Source organism: Sorex fumeus, unplaced genomic scaffold (assembly GCF_029834395.1).
Source record: "Sorex fumeus unplaced genomic scaffold, SorFum_2.1 ptg000086l, whole genome shotgun sequence".
NCBI classification, from domain to species: Eukaryota; Metazoa; Chordata; class Mammalia; order Eulipotyphla; family Soricidae; genus Sorex; species Sorex fumeus.
In genome coordinates, this window is record NW_026606143.1 from 3,376,067 (window position 1) to 3,392,059 (window position 15,993).

The window sequence follows — 15,993 nt, forward strand, 5'->3', positions numbered from 1 at the left end:
AATGCAGTAGACATAGGTAAGCATATAACCTTTTAAATAAATATTTTTGTGTTTAGGGATAGGTATCAAGGATTGGAATCTGTATTGTATGGGGATTTTAGTCTTTTTTTTCTTCTTGCGAAATCTCCAGTGTTCCACAGAGGTGAATTCAAGCCACAGAGCACAAATTACTCACTGCCTTCAGGGAAAATACTGTTTGCCAATGAATTTTCTCCATGGCTTTGTGGCTAATTAGACATGGAGAAAGGATAGTGAGCCATTATTGGACTCAAAGTTCAAAACGAACAGGACCCTGGCTGACAACACTGCGGGAGTCAAGCAATTAAGGGAACCCAAAGGATCCTGTCCACCTGCCCCGCCCTACCCTCGTGGGCAAGAGATTTATTTCCAGGCTCTTATATAACAAGGCAGTATGGATACAGCCTGACGCTTCTGAGTCCTGTAGATGTAAGTGGACAGATAGGGTCTGCAAGGTGACCAAGAGAGACTGTCCGAAGGGTGAAGCAGTGGAGACAAAGTGTTTTGGAGTGTGGCCAAGGGACTGTTTTCTCCCAAATCAGGAGAGATGGAAAGAATGAAAGTCAGACAAGACCGGAGTTTTGTCTGCCACTAGTGCCTTCACAAAGACATCCAAACCACAAATACATCCAAATGTGAGGGCAATAGGAGTTTGGATTACTGTGGTAACAAGTGGATAGTAGAGTGGCGACTGAGACAGGCGTCCTTTGCTTCAGGCTCTCAGCCCTTTCTGGCAACTTGCCCCATTGCTTCTTTTCACCCCCCAGTCTTCCCCAGGGGCTCCCTCTCACACGAAGTGGGTCGTGGTAAGTTCGAACTGGAATCATGCTTACAAAGCAATGACTAAGGGATGCCTGAACTTGGGAAGAACCTTGCTCCTCTTGGTGTTACTCGGTGTCCCGGGAGTAAGCAATCCCGGCACTGGGAGAAGTCAGCCCTAGCGGCCAAGCTTCCAGGGCTCGAACGCAATCCTGCTGGAGGGATGTTGACAGAAAAATGCTGTTGGAAGGCCAAGGGATGGTGACTCCTGGGAGGGACTCTGGGACGCCGCAGGTGACCTTTCGTCCCTGGCGCCGGCTCAGGCCGGGGCGGAGGGGCCGCGGGCGGGGGAGGTGGGCTGGCGCTGGCCGGGTAGGCGCGTCAGCAGGCGGGCGGGGCTCTGCGCCCTGGAGCCCGGGGCGGGCAATATAGCGGCGGGGCTCTGGCGACAGCGCGGGGCAGCTCGGCAGGAGGGGGCAGAGACTCAGACACCGGAGCTGCGGGCACACGAGCGACTCGGAGCGGGCTGAGCACCATGAGCAGCAAATGCGATGTGGTCGTGGTGGGGGGCGGCATCTCAGGTCAGTGGCGCCCTCTCCATCCTCCTTCCGCGCAGTGACCCGTGGCCCCCTGGAAGGCTAACTTGGGGCAGGGACTGGGGGTGTGTGTTCCCTGGAGCACATGGACTTCCGCTCTACCCGCGGGATTATTTAACCCGATCGAGTCAGGCGCTCGGAACCCTCCGTGGGCTGTGGCTGGGGTGCGGGGAAGTGGGAAGGTGGGGGGAGGCAGGAGTTGGGTGCGCAGGATTCTGTGAGCCCTTGAACAGAAGCCCCAATTGAAGTCTGCTCACTTCGAACTCCCCTGGAGAACTGCCAAGGCTGGATTTGACGGAAATCTTTGAAGCAAAGGAAAGGGGCAAGGGAGGAGAGCAACTTCAAGGGTAGAGCAAAACACAGCCCAATAAGTCAGTTATTTTTGTCCCAACCTGACCTGGATGATCCACGATCTTGTTTGGAGCAGCTGAGGCCTCACCTTTCTCTCCTGGGAACAGGAAAACGATCAGGCCCGGGAACAAAGAGAAGGGCTTTGACCCCTGGGCCATCCATTGCCAAAGACCCCCTTGCCGCTATTCTCTACAGTTCTGTGTACATGGGGCTGCAGTGTACATGTACACAGCGGGGCATGGGGTGCTAGACCTTCTTGGCAAATGCCTCTTCTGCCATTCTCTGCTCCCTGGTGCATTGTGGCCAAGACAGCAAGTAGAGTTGTGATGGAGAAACTGGACCCAATGGGTTTATGGGAACAGAGATTACCCTCACACTATGTATGTGTGGGTGTATTTGGGGGTGGGGCATGAGTGGTGGTGGTCAAGGGAAGTGGAGGCTGGATTTTATGGATGGATCTCTCAAACCAGAATCCTGGAGGAGGATTGTGGGGATGTCACCAGGGAAAACCCACTCTCTGAGGACAGTCAGGTTGCTCTTAGGAGAGTGATGGTGGCACTTCTCTCAGCAAAGCTTGTTTAACAGCTCTCTGGGATTGCTTTGGCCAACTCCCAAAGTCACTTGATGGTTGAGAAATAATTTGGATACCTCCCAAACCCCAAACATGGATATGTTGTCTACAGCTTGTTCAACCAGGATCTAGGAGCAGGTTCTGCCTTGTTCCTGTGAGGGCAAAGGTACTAGGGCTCTGCCTGGTGAGGAAATCAAGGCGCTGGATGTTGGATGCTGACCGTGCTCCTGTGCTATTTTCTTCTCTTCAGCCCTACTCACCTTTGGGTTAGATCTCAGGCTACACTTTCTATTTATCTGGACCTCCTGAGCTCTCCTATACCAGGCTTTGTGCCCCATGCTGTAGTTATTTAAGATACTTAAGCAGAGCACCCAGTCCAGGTGGGCTAAGGTTCTATACATTCAGTTTTCTTTCAGCGGAACGTGAATTTAGAAGGTTATCTACCGAGGTGTTTTCAAAAAGTTTTTGCTTAGTGCATCTTGATGCTGTCTTCTATAGAAACCCATAATATGGAAGCTGGAAGTTCTGTTTCAAGTCTCCAAAGTGTTTTGTATTGCACTTTGGCCTCAAATTCTTCTATTTTCCCCTTTATTTTGTCCTTTCTGAGCCATACTCCAGATCAAGCTCACCAAAATTATTATGGTGAAAAATTCTATTAAGAATTTGTCCAGATTTTACAAGCAGCAGCAAAGATCTTTTAACCTCCAAAGTTGGAAAACAAGTTATACTAACTGTATTTCTGAAGATCATTCTATGGAATAAGCATTGTTATATGTTACAAGAAGAGTTCCAAAGCCTTACTCAATTGTTTTACCTGGTACATTGATGATAACAAATTAGTCATAGCTAGATTACAGGGTCATTATGAAAGACAAGGGAAATAATGTGTGAAAATAACTTTGTGAAGTCTGACAAATAGCACAAAGTCCTATGAGTAGCCCTAGTTAAACAGTGGACATCAGGTTAGTCTGGTAAAGGGATGCATAATTGTATCACATTGTTTCTGCCTTATATTTCTCAATCTGGAAGGAAGATGAGATACCTATATAGATATTGGAGGTGCTACAAGAGTGGCCCACTCATGAATTTGTTATTTATTAATTCAGTGAACAATGATTTCCTGTTCCACATCTTATCCTGAAGGAAATAAAATAAACTATACAGGGTACTGCCCCAGGCATGCTCTTTAGCTAATGTGGGAGAGAGAGTCATAAAAATTTAGTGCTAATGACCCATGATGGATGTTTTTGTAGTACAGGCAGGCACAGAGTTACAAAGTTCTAAGTTGATTCAAATGTCAACCTTTGCCTGAGAAAATCTGGGTAGGCATTATAGAAGAGGTGATATTTGATGACAGTCAAAGGGTGAATATGCATTTACCAGGAGAATAGGTGAAGAAAGTTCTTTGATTTATTTTACTTTTGGTTTTTGAGCTACATCCAGTGGTGCTCAAAGCTTATTCCTGGTTCTATGCTCAAGAGTCACTTCTGGCAGTATTCTGGGGACCGATCATGTATGGTGATGAGGATAGAAATAGAATCAGACCTGTTGTGATTAAGGTAGATGCCTTAACCTGTAGCATCTCTCCTACTCCTGAGGAAAGCATTTTAAGCTAAGGAACAGTTTTATAAAATCATAAGCTTATAAAGGAACACGGAAGCATATTTGGGAAACCTTAAATGGGGAGGGTGCAGGTGGGGTCTGGTTGGTGGAAGACCAAGTTATAAAGATGCAATGTGATAAATTCTGAGGAGCTTTGTGGAGTATGTTGTCCACAAATGCTCTAATTCATTATATGGTCAAGGGGTTTCTCATTTATGGATGACATGTCAAGGGACAGGAAGGGTGTTCACAAAAAGAAAGATGGAAAGAGAAGAGGAAGAGATGGTTTCGGGGAGGAGGATGGGAAACCTCTTGTTGGAGGTGCTGAAAGGATACCCCAGTTTAGCAGTAAGAAACAGGACAATAGGTTGGATTTGCAGATGTGTGGGCCAGAAATTTTTGTTCAACTCACCGGAAGCAGACATTCCAGAGGCCAGAGTGATAGTACAACAGGTAGGGTGATTTCCTTGGATGTGGCAAAGCTGGATTCGATTCCTGGCATTACAAATGGTTCCCAGAACACCTCCAGGAGTGAGTCCTGAGTGCAGGACCAGGAGTAACCCCTGAACATTGCCAGGAGGTGTGACCCTAAAACAAGAAAAAACACAAAATGACCCAAACCGAAAGTGTGGAGAAGGCCCAGGACAGAACTGGAAAAGATGCTTTTTAACTCTTCCTCAGAAAGTAACAGATTTCACTTATTCTCTGCAGTCTGAAAAGGGAGATGAGGACTCTGAGACTAATACACCCACTTCATTAACCTTATCATTTTATTTATTCATCTGCTTATTTATTTTGTGGTGTTCAGAGATTATTACTCCTAGCTCTGGTCTCAGGTATCATTCTTGATGGGATTGGGGGACCATCTGAGGTACCAGGAATTGAACTTAGGTCAGCTACATGCAAGACAAGCACCATCAAGGCAACCATTGCTCTGGCTCCATGTATTTTTGCTCGACTTTCTTTCCCTAAACTTCTTTAATCTCTTTGAATACCTTGTCTTTTGTAATCAGTTTTGAATTATTCAGTTAGTAGCATCATTACTAGTTCTCCACTAATCTGCAAGCCTCTGGAACCTGGAGAAGCTTCTGTTTTATAACCTTACTCCCAGCTCTAGAGCTCAACCAGGTCCAGTTAACCCTTAACACATGTATTGAATTCATGAACTTTAACTTTCCATCAATGAAGTAGCAATCAATTGGGTCCAAATTTCACATCTATTTACTTCTAACCTGTTTGCTTTTCCTGCCAACATCATAATAGAAAACTCAGAATTTCAGAATGAGTAGGTAACTGATATGGTGATTTATATTTAAGAGTGTCTGCATTTCACTGTGAGTTTTAAATGCTGTTAATTATTAAACTTGGGACATTCTGGAATTATCTGATAACATTTAAAGCTGTCAGCAAATGTTAATCACTCCCTTTGGGATCACTGGAGATGAATTGGGGGTACACTGGTTAATGTATAACTTTTTTATGATGTTAAAAAATTTCCAAGGCAATTGTTGAATAATTTACTTTATAAAGGTGGGTGGCATATAAATTAAATGCTTTTCTCTCATCCAAGGAATAGGTTATCTTTGAAGACGTGGAAGCATAATGGCATTTTCAACATGTAGCTAGCAGTAGCTTGTTGCTTCTGTCCAAAGTCTCAGCGTTTAGTGTTTGGTTTGATGGCACCATGGAAACCATCTTGGCTGATTCTGACGTAACTTGCTAAATCTTCAAAAGAAAGCCTTGAAACAGAAAGGAAAGGAAGGAGAAAGTTTTTCAAGGCCCGTGAATGGCGATTTTGCCAACTGTGGGCAACAGGCTAAGATCTTGGCTAAGATTGTGAAAGAGCAGGAATCAAACTTGCATTTTACAGTGAACAACTAGGAGATGGTCTGTGTGGCCCAGGAGTGATGCTGTAGGTTGGTGGGGCTGACCTAGTCAGGAAATAGAAGTGACATGACACAAGGGAACACCACCAGTTGGGGGATACAGTAGGCAACTGTCATCCATGAGTTAATGGCAAAGTGTCCTTCATATCTTTGATGAAGAAATATCCCTGAACTCCTAAAACCGACCTGTAACTGTTCTAAAAATAAAATTTGTGTAGCAGGGGCTGAAAATTTATACCTCCCTCTTATGGAGACAATAGAGAGATGAAAATAGCACATTGTACTGAGTCAGACTTTTTGTGAATCTCATTTCTTAAATTTACCTATTGTGCAATCTTAAAAGTTTCATCACCCCCTTGTTATTCAGCTGTTTCATATTTTAAAAATTATTATTATAACACCATGATTTACAAAAAAAAGTTTTCATGATACAATTGTTTCAGGCATTCAATGTTCTAACAACAGTCTCAACATCAGTGTGTTTTTCCTTCCACAAGTATCCCCAGTTCCCCACCCTTAGCAAGTTGAGGAAGTGGTTAGTAGTAGTCTGTGCATATACATGCATTGACATACACATGTACACGCATATCCACAAACATACAGAATATTATCTTGTAATAAAGATACTTCTTTTCAGCTCTACTTTCTTGGCTTTTTTTTGTGATTTAGTAATACAGATGATTTAAAAATAGTCAACAGTAAACTTGAAGAAGAAAATGAACTGTACTGAATATGGATTTAAGATATAAACATCACAAATTTACCCTTAGCAGACTTCCTCAAGTCTGAAACCCTAGCAGGCATAAGCAAATTTACTTCACATTGCCTGTTAGCACAAAAAAGGCAAATGGAATTATCAAAAGATTTAACAATAAAAGTAATTTCATGATCATTGTTATATCTCTTTATTTATTGAATCACCATGAGAACAGTCACAAAGCCTTTCAGTTCAAGTCTCAGTTGGTCATACAATGATCAAACACCCGTCCCTTCACCAGTGCATATTTTCCACCACCAAGAACCCCAGTATACCACCCTCCCACCCCCCCCACCTGTGTAGCAGATTTCCACTTTACTCTCTCTCTCTCTCTACGTTGATCACATTCAATATTACGACAAAAGACCTAACATTGTCATTTGGAACTTTCCCCAACATTCAGAACTGCCACAGAGACATCATTAGAAAATTTGTTTTCTATTGCTGATTATGAAGAGCATATGATGTTGTCTGGTCACAATAGCGGCCATGCGAATTTGGATTTCTGATATTTTAGTAATAAACCTAGAGAGATTACTGCCAAAAGCCCCTGGGTTTTGAGATTGGTTTGTGTGTCTCTGGGATCATGGTCGTTCAGAAGCTGGAGGAGGTGTTTGAGGGTGGCAACCTGGATCATTGTCATGGTGGGGAGCAGGGACAATTCCACCTCCCATCCCACAAGTCCCCTTGTGCCTCGTCAATGCAGTCTCATACCTGGCTGTTAGTTAGGCTCTAAAAGATGTAGGCCATCATGTCACTGCCACAAAGGGGGGCAGGCGGAGGGACAGACACCCTTCCCCTCCCAGGGCGGCATAGCACCACAGTTAAATACACAGTCCAGATGTATTTCAGTTGGGCATTATCTTTTGCTCAGATTTTCCCACCACCATTCAAGCCTGATTTTCAGGGACAAATGCTAGATCATTTACTTTCCATTGATCACTTTGCATATCAGGAAATGTCAGAAAATAATCCTGGTACCCTCATGCCAGAACCATGCTTGTAGAAGCTCATGGTTACCAGGATTCCATCTGGAGAAGGCGGGGAGACAGCACCTACCCCATCTGGAACTTCCCGGTGATAGCGGCTCTGTATGGGCCCTGGAGAATTCTCCAGGAGCTGTGGGGTCCTCCAGCTGGTTTTTTTCTTCGCTGCTGTGTGCTGTAAGATGGTGCTGGGGGCAGGTTCATTGTTATATCTCACTTGTCACTTGTCATCCCGTTGATCATTGATTTGCTCGAGCAGGTGCCAGTAATGACTCCATTTGTCCCTGTCGCATGCTAGCGTAGTCCAGTGGCATATTGGGGGCTCTTTCAGGGTCAGGGGAATGAGGCCCGTTATTGTTACTGTTTTTGGCATATCAAATACACCACAGGTTGCTTGCCAGGCTCTGCTGTGCATGTCTCACACTGGTATTATTCAAAGCCACATGCCTGAGAAGTTTATGGAACACGAACAATTTTGTGGTTTGGCAGCTTGATGAGGTTCAGTTGCAGAGTTGGGCTGTTTATATGACAGAAGGTGCCAGGTGTGGATCTGTTACATCTTTAAAATGATATTACTGATGCTGCTATTGGAAGAGCGCAGGCTGTCTATGGTAGCCAGGTTGGCTTTAACTTGCTATTAGCACATTCTTTCTTTGATTTCTTTGTTTGTTTGGAGGCGGGTTAGGTCATACCCATTGGTGCTCAGGTCTTACTCTTGGCTCTAAACTATGGGATTACTTTTGCAGGGCTCAGTGGGCCATACATATGTGATGTCAAGGATTATACATATTTGATTCCAGGGACTATTGATGCTCCTGGTTGACATAGTGTATCTTTTGGAGAATATACCCTTGTTTGACGTCTAGATGGTTTTGATATATAGAAGAAGAAGAAGGCATTTCTGTTTAATTACTTCTTCCTAACGAACCAATAATTTTTCTTGCTCTGAATCATTTGTAAGTTGGCAACAGTAAGTAACATAATATGTAGGCATAAGTTGGGACCTGCCAGTTCCTCATCTTACTCCTGTCTTGCCTTTTTGTCCCTATAGCAACAGCTCTGAGAATGTCAGGCTCACCACAGTTCCTGGTGTTTTCCACACTGTTTTCCTCAGTATGAGATACTTGACCCTAGCCTGGTTATTATTCTGACTCTGATCTGATCTTCATTCAGCTACCTGATTCCTATCTTAAATTTAATATATGACAATTGTATTACATTGACAATATTATTTATTTAATTGCTGTTACTATTACCTGTGTAGTAATAATAAGAGAGAGCTAGAACATTGAGCAGCATCTTCATGCGGTAAAAGGCCTCTTTAGGAGAACTGGCTTTGACAGCACTTTTTCAGGATTCAGAATGACAAAACTGCAGGCAAGGATGTACAATAGAGCATTTACTTTGCATGCATAAGACCCTATGTTCCATCCCTGTTACTGGGTTGGAAGGGAACAGGAATGGTAATCCTTATACCTTCCGTTTAATTCTGAAATATGATGATTCACATTGGCAGGAGGAGCCAGTTTGGGTGATCATGTAAGCAGAACCAATTCTCACCAAAACCACACTTTCCAGGTACTTGTAAGAAGCTCAGAAGTGACCACAGCAGATTTAAGACTGAGACTGTCCATTGTCAGTGACATGCAATTTTCTTCTCTGCTGAGAGGGTGTTGCTATCTATGCTGTATGTCATACAGAAAAGTTGTAGAGCAAAGAATTTAAAAGCATGGCTTCTACTTTGATTTCACCATTGTGAACATCATTAATAAAAATGGTAATTTTCTCTGTCTTCTTAGTTTTTATAAGTGAAGAAAATACTGATAAAACATCATCTGCTTAATAAAAACATTGGCATGATTAAGAGAAATTCATGCAAAATACTTATCATGGAATTTGGTGTCTGTCAAGCAGTTTAGTAACTCAGGCTAACTTGGATCTCCTAAACATCCAATACTAGGAGATTAGGAGATTAGGCAATCCAAGATGCTAGGGTGCTAGCTTACTGCACTGCAAAGCAAAAGTTGAGGAAGTGGTTAGTGTCTGTGCATGTCCATGCACTAACATACCCATGCACACACATTTGTACACACACATGGAATATTATCTTGTAACAAGGATGTTGTTTTCAGTTTACTTTATTGGTTTTATTATGATTTAGTAACACAGATGATGTAAGAAATTTAACAGCTAAATTTGAAAAAGAAATGAACTCTATTGAATATGGGACTGAGATTTAAATATGTCATAAATTCTAAGTGTAGAATATATGTCTGTATGAGCGCTTCTAATTCATTTGGTTCCTGATAGATGTCAATATTAGGATTACCTCACTGTTAATTCAGCATTCATTTTGCTATTTGATTTCTTCTACTCCCAATAAAAATTGAATTTCTAGATAAATATGATGGTCTCAACTTCTGTTCGTTTTCAGAGCAGCTATTTGTTTGTAACTAAAAATATTTTCTAATTTGTCTTGATATCTTGGCTGCAAAGGCATCTGAAGTGAGGGACTTTTAGTAACATGATTGCTCTATACATCTAAAATATCTGTCATCAAATCATTTAAAAATGTCATAATTGCAAGTGAAAACCAACAATTTTAATGATCCTTGTTTTGGAAAAATTATGGGCCTCCTCCATCAGTGCTTAGGGGGCCTCAGGGGGTATTCCCAGAGATGCAAGAAAACGATTCAGTTCTCAGGGGCCACTCAGTACCAAACAAAACAAAATAGGGTGGGGGTGTGAAAGTCATGCAGTACTGGGGCTCTTATTCAGATAAAATACATGCTAGGCATGTACTCTATTGCTTTGAGATATCTCCCTGGTCCCTGATTTCTACCTTTTTGATAATAAACACAGCTGACTTCTGGGTCAAAATTATCTCATAAAGTTGAAGAGATAATTTATTTTCTAACTCATTGGTTTTCAGCCTTTTTACACCTGCTGACAAATGATAACTGGAGAAATATTTCACAGACAACTAAGGAAAAATATAAAAACATTTGCTTATTATAAGAACGTTGTCCAGGTTTACAATCGGTTAAAGGAAGAAACTATTTTTTGAGGACCAGCTGGAAATTTATGTAGTCTGGTGCTGGTACACAAACCAGAAGTTGAAAAATTGCTGTTATAGCATGGTACTGGAACAAAGGCAGAGCTGTAGACCAATGGAACAGGGTTGAATATACTGACGTCCCCCCCCTCAAGCATACGAGCATCTAATCTTCGATAAGGGGGCAAGAAAAGTGAAGTGGAGCAGGGAAAGCCTCTTTAACAAATTATGCTGGCAAAACTGGACGGCTACATGCAAAAAAAAATGGGCTCAGATCTCTGCCTAACTCCATGTACAAAAGTAAGATCTAAGTGGATTAAAGACCTCAACATCAGACCGGAATCTATAAGATACATTGAGGAAAATGTTGGCAAAACCCTTCATGACATAGAAGCTAATAGTGTCTTCAAAGATGTCACACCGCTGGCCAAGCAAGTGAAAACAGAGATAGATAAATGGGACTATCTTAAACTAAGAAGCTTCTGCACCTCAAAAGAAATAGTGACCAAAATACAAAGACAGTCAACTGAATGGAAAAGGATATTCGCCAACTACACATCTGATAAGGGGTTAATTTCAAGGATATACAAAATACTGGTTCAACTCCACAAAAAGAAAACATTCAACCCCATCAAAAAATGGGGAGATGAAATGAATAGAAACTTTGACAAAGAAGAAATCCGAATGGCTAAAAGACACATGAGAAAATGTTCAACATCATTAATCATCAGGGAGATGCAGATCAAAACCACAATGAGGTATCACCTCACACCACAGAGACTGGCCCATATCCACAAGAACAAAAGCAAACGGTGCTGGCGCGGATGTGGTGAGAAAGGGACACTCCTTCATTGTTGGTGGGAATGCCGACTGGTTCAGCCCTTTTGGAAAACAGTATGGATGATTCTCAAGAAATTAGAAATTGAGGTCCCATTTGACCCAGTAATACCACTCCTGGGAATATATCCCAGAGAGGCAAAAAAGTATAGCCGAAGTGACATCTGCAATTGTCTGTTTATTGCAGCACTCTTTACAATAGCCAGAATCTGGAAAAAACCTGAGTGCCCGAGAACAGATGACTGGTTGAAGAAACTCTGGCACATTTACACAATGGAGTACTATGTAGCTGTTAGAAAAGACGAAGTCATGAAGTTTACATACAAGTGGTACAACATGGAAAGTATCATACTAAGCGAAATGAGTCAGAAAGAAAGGGATAGACATAGAAAGATTGCATTCATCTGGGGAACATAAAGTAACAAAATAGGAAACTAACATCCAAGTATGGCAGAGATTAGTACCAGGAATTTTACTCAATGACCCGGAGGACAACCACACATGTTAGCGGAAGGGGGAGCTCAGAAAGAGAAGGGAACACCAAATAAAGGGTGTTGGGAGGATCCGCCCACAATGGGAGAGCATGCTGACGGTAGACTGTCGACCAAGCATGATTGCCACTCAATGCCTCTTTTGCAGACCATGGCACTCAAAAGGAGAGAGAGGGAAATGCCCTGCCACAGAGGCAGGGTGGGATGGGGGCTGGGGGGGAGGGGATGCTGGGATCCATGGTGGTGGGAAATGCGCACTGGTGGAGGGATGGGTGTTTGATCATTGTATAATCGAAACCCAAGCACAAAAATGTGTAAGTCTACAACTGTACCTCATGGTGCCTCACTATTAAAAAATAAATAAATATTAAAAAATAATAATAATTTGGTCAGTTCCATATACTAATGATGCATTTTTTAAGATGTTTGTGCCATCTTATGGAGAAATTATATTATTGCCAATTAAATCACAAAATAATAGCAAAAAAAAAGAAAAATTGCTGTTATAACCTACATTCCTATCAGTTTGACCCTCATTAACTTCTTCACAGTCAATTGACTTTGTAAAGTCCATATAATAATTGAGTCTCAAGCATTATTTCACCAGGTCATCAAATTCTAATATTTTAGTGCATTTTTATTCATATGGAGATTCAAATTATATATGCACATACACTTGACTTTTTTATTGAGTTAGAATTCTACTATTTAAGTGACATTAGAATTAGTGAATATTAAATTTTTAATGACAAGGTAACAGTATAATGGCAGATGTTAGTACTTTTGTCTAACAAATGAAACGTCTATATGTGTATTTGTAACCTGGTATTAGAATTACCACTAAATTCAATTTCATCTTTGGAATTAATGGTCATTATACTTTTTGTCTCAACATTTTTCAGTGTGTATTTCTATTTACATCTCTCATTCACCATCAGTTCTTGTTTGTTTGATCTTTGGACCATACCTGGCTATTATGCCCTGAACACCATATGTGATGCTGAGGATTGAACCAAAATTGGCCATATGCAAGATAGGTATCCTACTCACTGTATTATTTATCCTGTCCATCATTCACTATGTTTACTTAAATCACCTATGTAAGTATTTGTGTACCCTCATTTGATTATAGGCTGCTTGAAAACCAAGATTTTTATATTATTTTTCTTCCTATCTCTGGTGTTTAGCAAATAACCTCGGCCACCTTCAACCCTAGAAATTGTATTAAATTGACTAGATCCTTTGATTATTCTCAGGCCGTATTGCCAGCGGTAGACTTGGCCCTTACCAGAAAACGAGTAGGGATTCCCATGTGGCTTATGGAAGTCAGGATAGAGAGACAGCAGTCTCGAGAAGGAAATTAATCACTTTCATCTCTACCTACTTTGGTCACCTGGGGAAATTCCTGGGAAATTCAGGACAGATAAAATTCTGTGATATGTCCCTTCCCAGCACTGATACTCGAATCTGCCAGCCTCACAAGGCAGCCATCAAACTGCACTTGAAGTCCACTTGTTCTGCACTGCACGGGGGGATGATCCCTAGCACATGATTTCTTCAGGACCCATGGACTCAGGCTGGAGCAAAGAATTTCTCTTTGTAGAAAAAGGAAAGTCAGTCCTAAACCCAGACTTTTTAGTTCTGCCAGCTTTCCTTCACAGAAAAGAATTTCAAGTGGAGGTGAATAGTGAAATAAAACAAGTTTATTGGGGAAATAAAGGGAGGGAAGGAAAGAGGTAGATTTTGAGATGAATTCAAGAGAGAACACGTGCTTCCTCAGAATGGAGAAAGCCTTGAGTAATGGCATTTAGGGTGGAGAGACTAAGTGTGGATATTCTCCATAATCTTCTTTGTCCCAAATTCTTTACACAAATAGGAGTTAATGGGGCTTTTCTTGGGGTAAAAGCACTGAGCTTCTAGTGGGCCATTTTTGAGTTTCTATCACAGTTTTATTCCTGCATTTCTGGAGCTTCTCTCAGGTATACATCATGCTTGGACCTGGAATTCATGTCAATGGCTTTCTGGGATCCTGAGATGGGTCTCTGTGTCAAAGATCTCTACACCATTGGGCTGGTTTAGGTTTCAGACAGTTTTGTCCAACATGAATTACCAGGGTCCCCTTTGTTCCTACCTGTAGCATTAGGACCTAACTAAAGGTAAAAGTTCAAGATTAAAGGTAAACTTACAAATGGGATGGAGTTAGTCATTTCACCCTCAGAACAAAGTAAGATAACATTGAATTTTATTCCCAGGATCTGGAACTTGGCTTCAAATTCTATCTGTTCCTCTACGTAGCTTGGGTTAGTTAACCACTTTTTTAGACTTTAGATCCTCACTTATAAAATACAGTAATAGATAGATAGCCCCGAGTTTAACTTCTTATGTGCACAGCTCAGTATTAAGTGTGCAATTTGCAACAGTCAATAGGCAACTCTTAAGGGAGGGATCCTGAAATTGTATAAAACCAAAGGCTCTTCTATATTCAGATCAGTGCTTTTAACCCCTATGAGAGAATAGTTTGGAGTTTTGCTCCAGTTAAATGTGGAGCATTCTCTGGCAATACTACCGAAAGCATTGTATAAATTCAATGTAATCCCTATAAGGATACCCATGACATTCTTCAAAGAAATGGAGCAAACACTCCTGAAATTTATATGGAACAATAAGCCCCCACGAATAGCTAAAGCAATTCTTGGGAAAAAGAAAATGGGAGGAATCAACCTCCCTAACTTCAAACTGTACTACAAAGCAGTAATAATTAAAACAGCATGGTACTGGAACAAAGGCAGAACTGCAGACCAATGGAACAGGGTTGAATACACTGATATCTCCCCTCAATCATATGCTCATCTAATCTTTGATAAAGGTGCAAGTAATGTGAAGTGGAGTAAGGAAAGCCTCTTTAATAAATTGTGTTGGCATCACTGGACGGCTATATGCAAAAAAATAGGCTCAGAACTCTGCATAACACCATGTACAAAAGTAAGATCAAAATGGATTAAAGACCTCAACATCAGACCAGAAACCATAAGGTACATTGAAGATAAAGTTGGCAAAACCCTCCATGACATTGAAGCTAATGATATCTTCAAAGATGCCACGCCACTGGCTGAGCAAGTGAAAACAGAGATAGATAAATGGGACTACCTTAAACTAAGAAGCTTCTGCACCTCCAAAGAAACAGTGACCAAAATACAAAGACAGTCTACAGAATGGGAAAGGATATTCACCGAATACACATCTGACAAGGGGTTGATATCCAGGATATACAAAATACTGGTTAAACTCCACAAGAAGAAAACATCCAACCCCATCCAAAAATGTGGCAATGAAATGAACAGAAACTTTCTCAAAGAAGAAATCCGAATGGCAAAAAAGCACATGAGAAAATGCTCTACATCATTAATCATCAGGGAGATGCAGATCAAAACCACAATGAGATACCATCTCACACCTCAGAGACTGGCCCACATTCAAAAGAACAAAAGCAACCAATGCTGGCATGGATGTGGCGAGAAAGGGACACTCCTTCACTGTTGGTGGGAATGTCCACTGGTTCAGCCCTTCTGGAAAACAGTATGGACGATTCTCAAAAAATTAGAAATTGAGCTCCCATTTGACCCAGCAATACCACTCCTAGGAATATATCCCAGAGAGGCAAAAAGGTATAGTCGAAGTGACATCTGCACTTGTTTGTTCATTGCAGCACTCTTTACAATAGCCAGAAACTGAAAGAAACCTGAATGCCCAAGAACAGATGACTGGTTAAAGAAACTTTGGTACATCTACACAATGGAGTACTATGTAGCTGTTAGAAAAGATGAAGTCATGAAATTTACATACAAGTGGTACAACATGGAAAGTATCATGCTAAGCGAAATGAGTCAGAAAGAGAGGGATAGACATAGAAAGATTGCATTCATCTGGGGGATAAAAAGTAACAAAGTATGAGATTAATACCCAAGAATAGCTGAGATCAGCACCAGGAGGATTACTCCATAACTTAGAGGCCAGCCGGGTATCCTAGAGGAAAGGGCAGTTCAGATAGAGAAGGGAGCACCAAATAAAGGATGTTTGGAGGATC

General features: G+C 41.6%; 1 protein-coding gene across 1 annotated transcript in view; it reads left to right on the plus strand.

Annotated features, from left to right (window-relative positions):
* Positions 1 to 1,226: 1,226 nt before the first annotated feature.
* MAOB (monoamine oxidase B) overlaps positions 1,227 to 15,993 on the plus strand; it is a 208,085-nt gene continuing 193,318 nt past the window's right edge. The window contains exon 1 of the mRNA XM_056131148.1: positions 1,227 to 1,358. Coding sequence (XP_055987123.1) covers positions 1,313 to 1,358 — 46 coding nt within the window. The 5' untranslated portion in view covers positions 1,227 to 1,312. The remainder of the gene's footprint in view (positions 1,359 to 15,993) is intronic.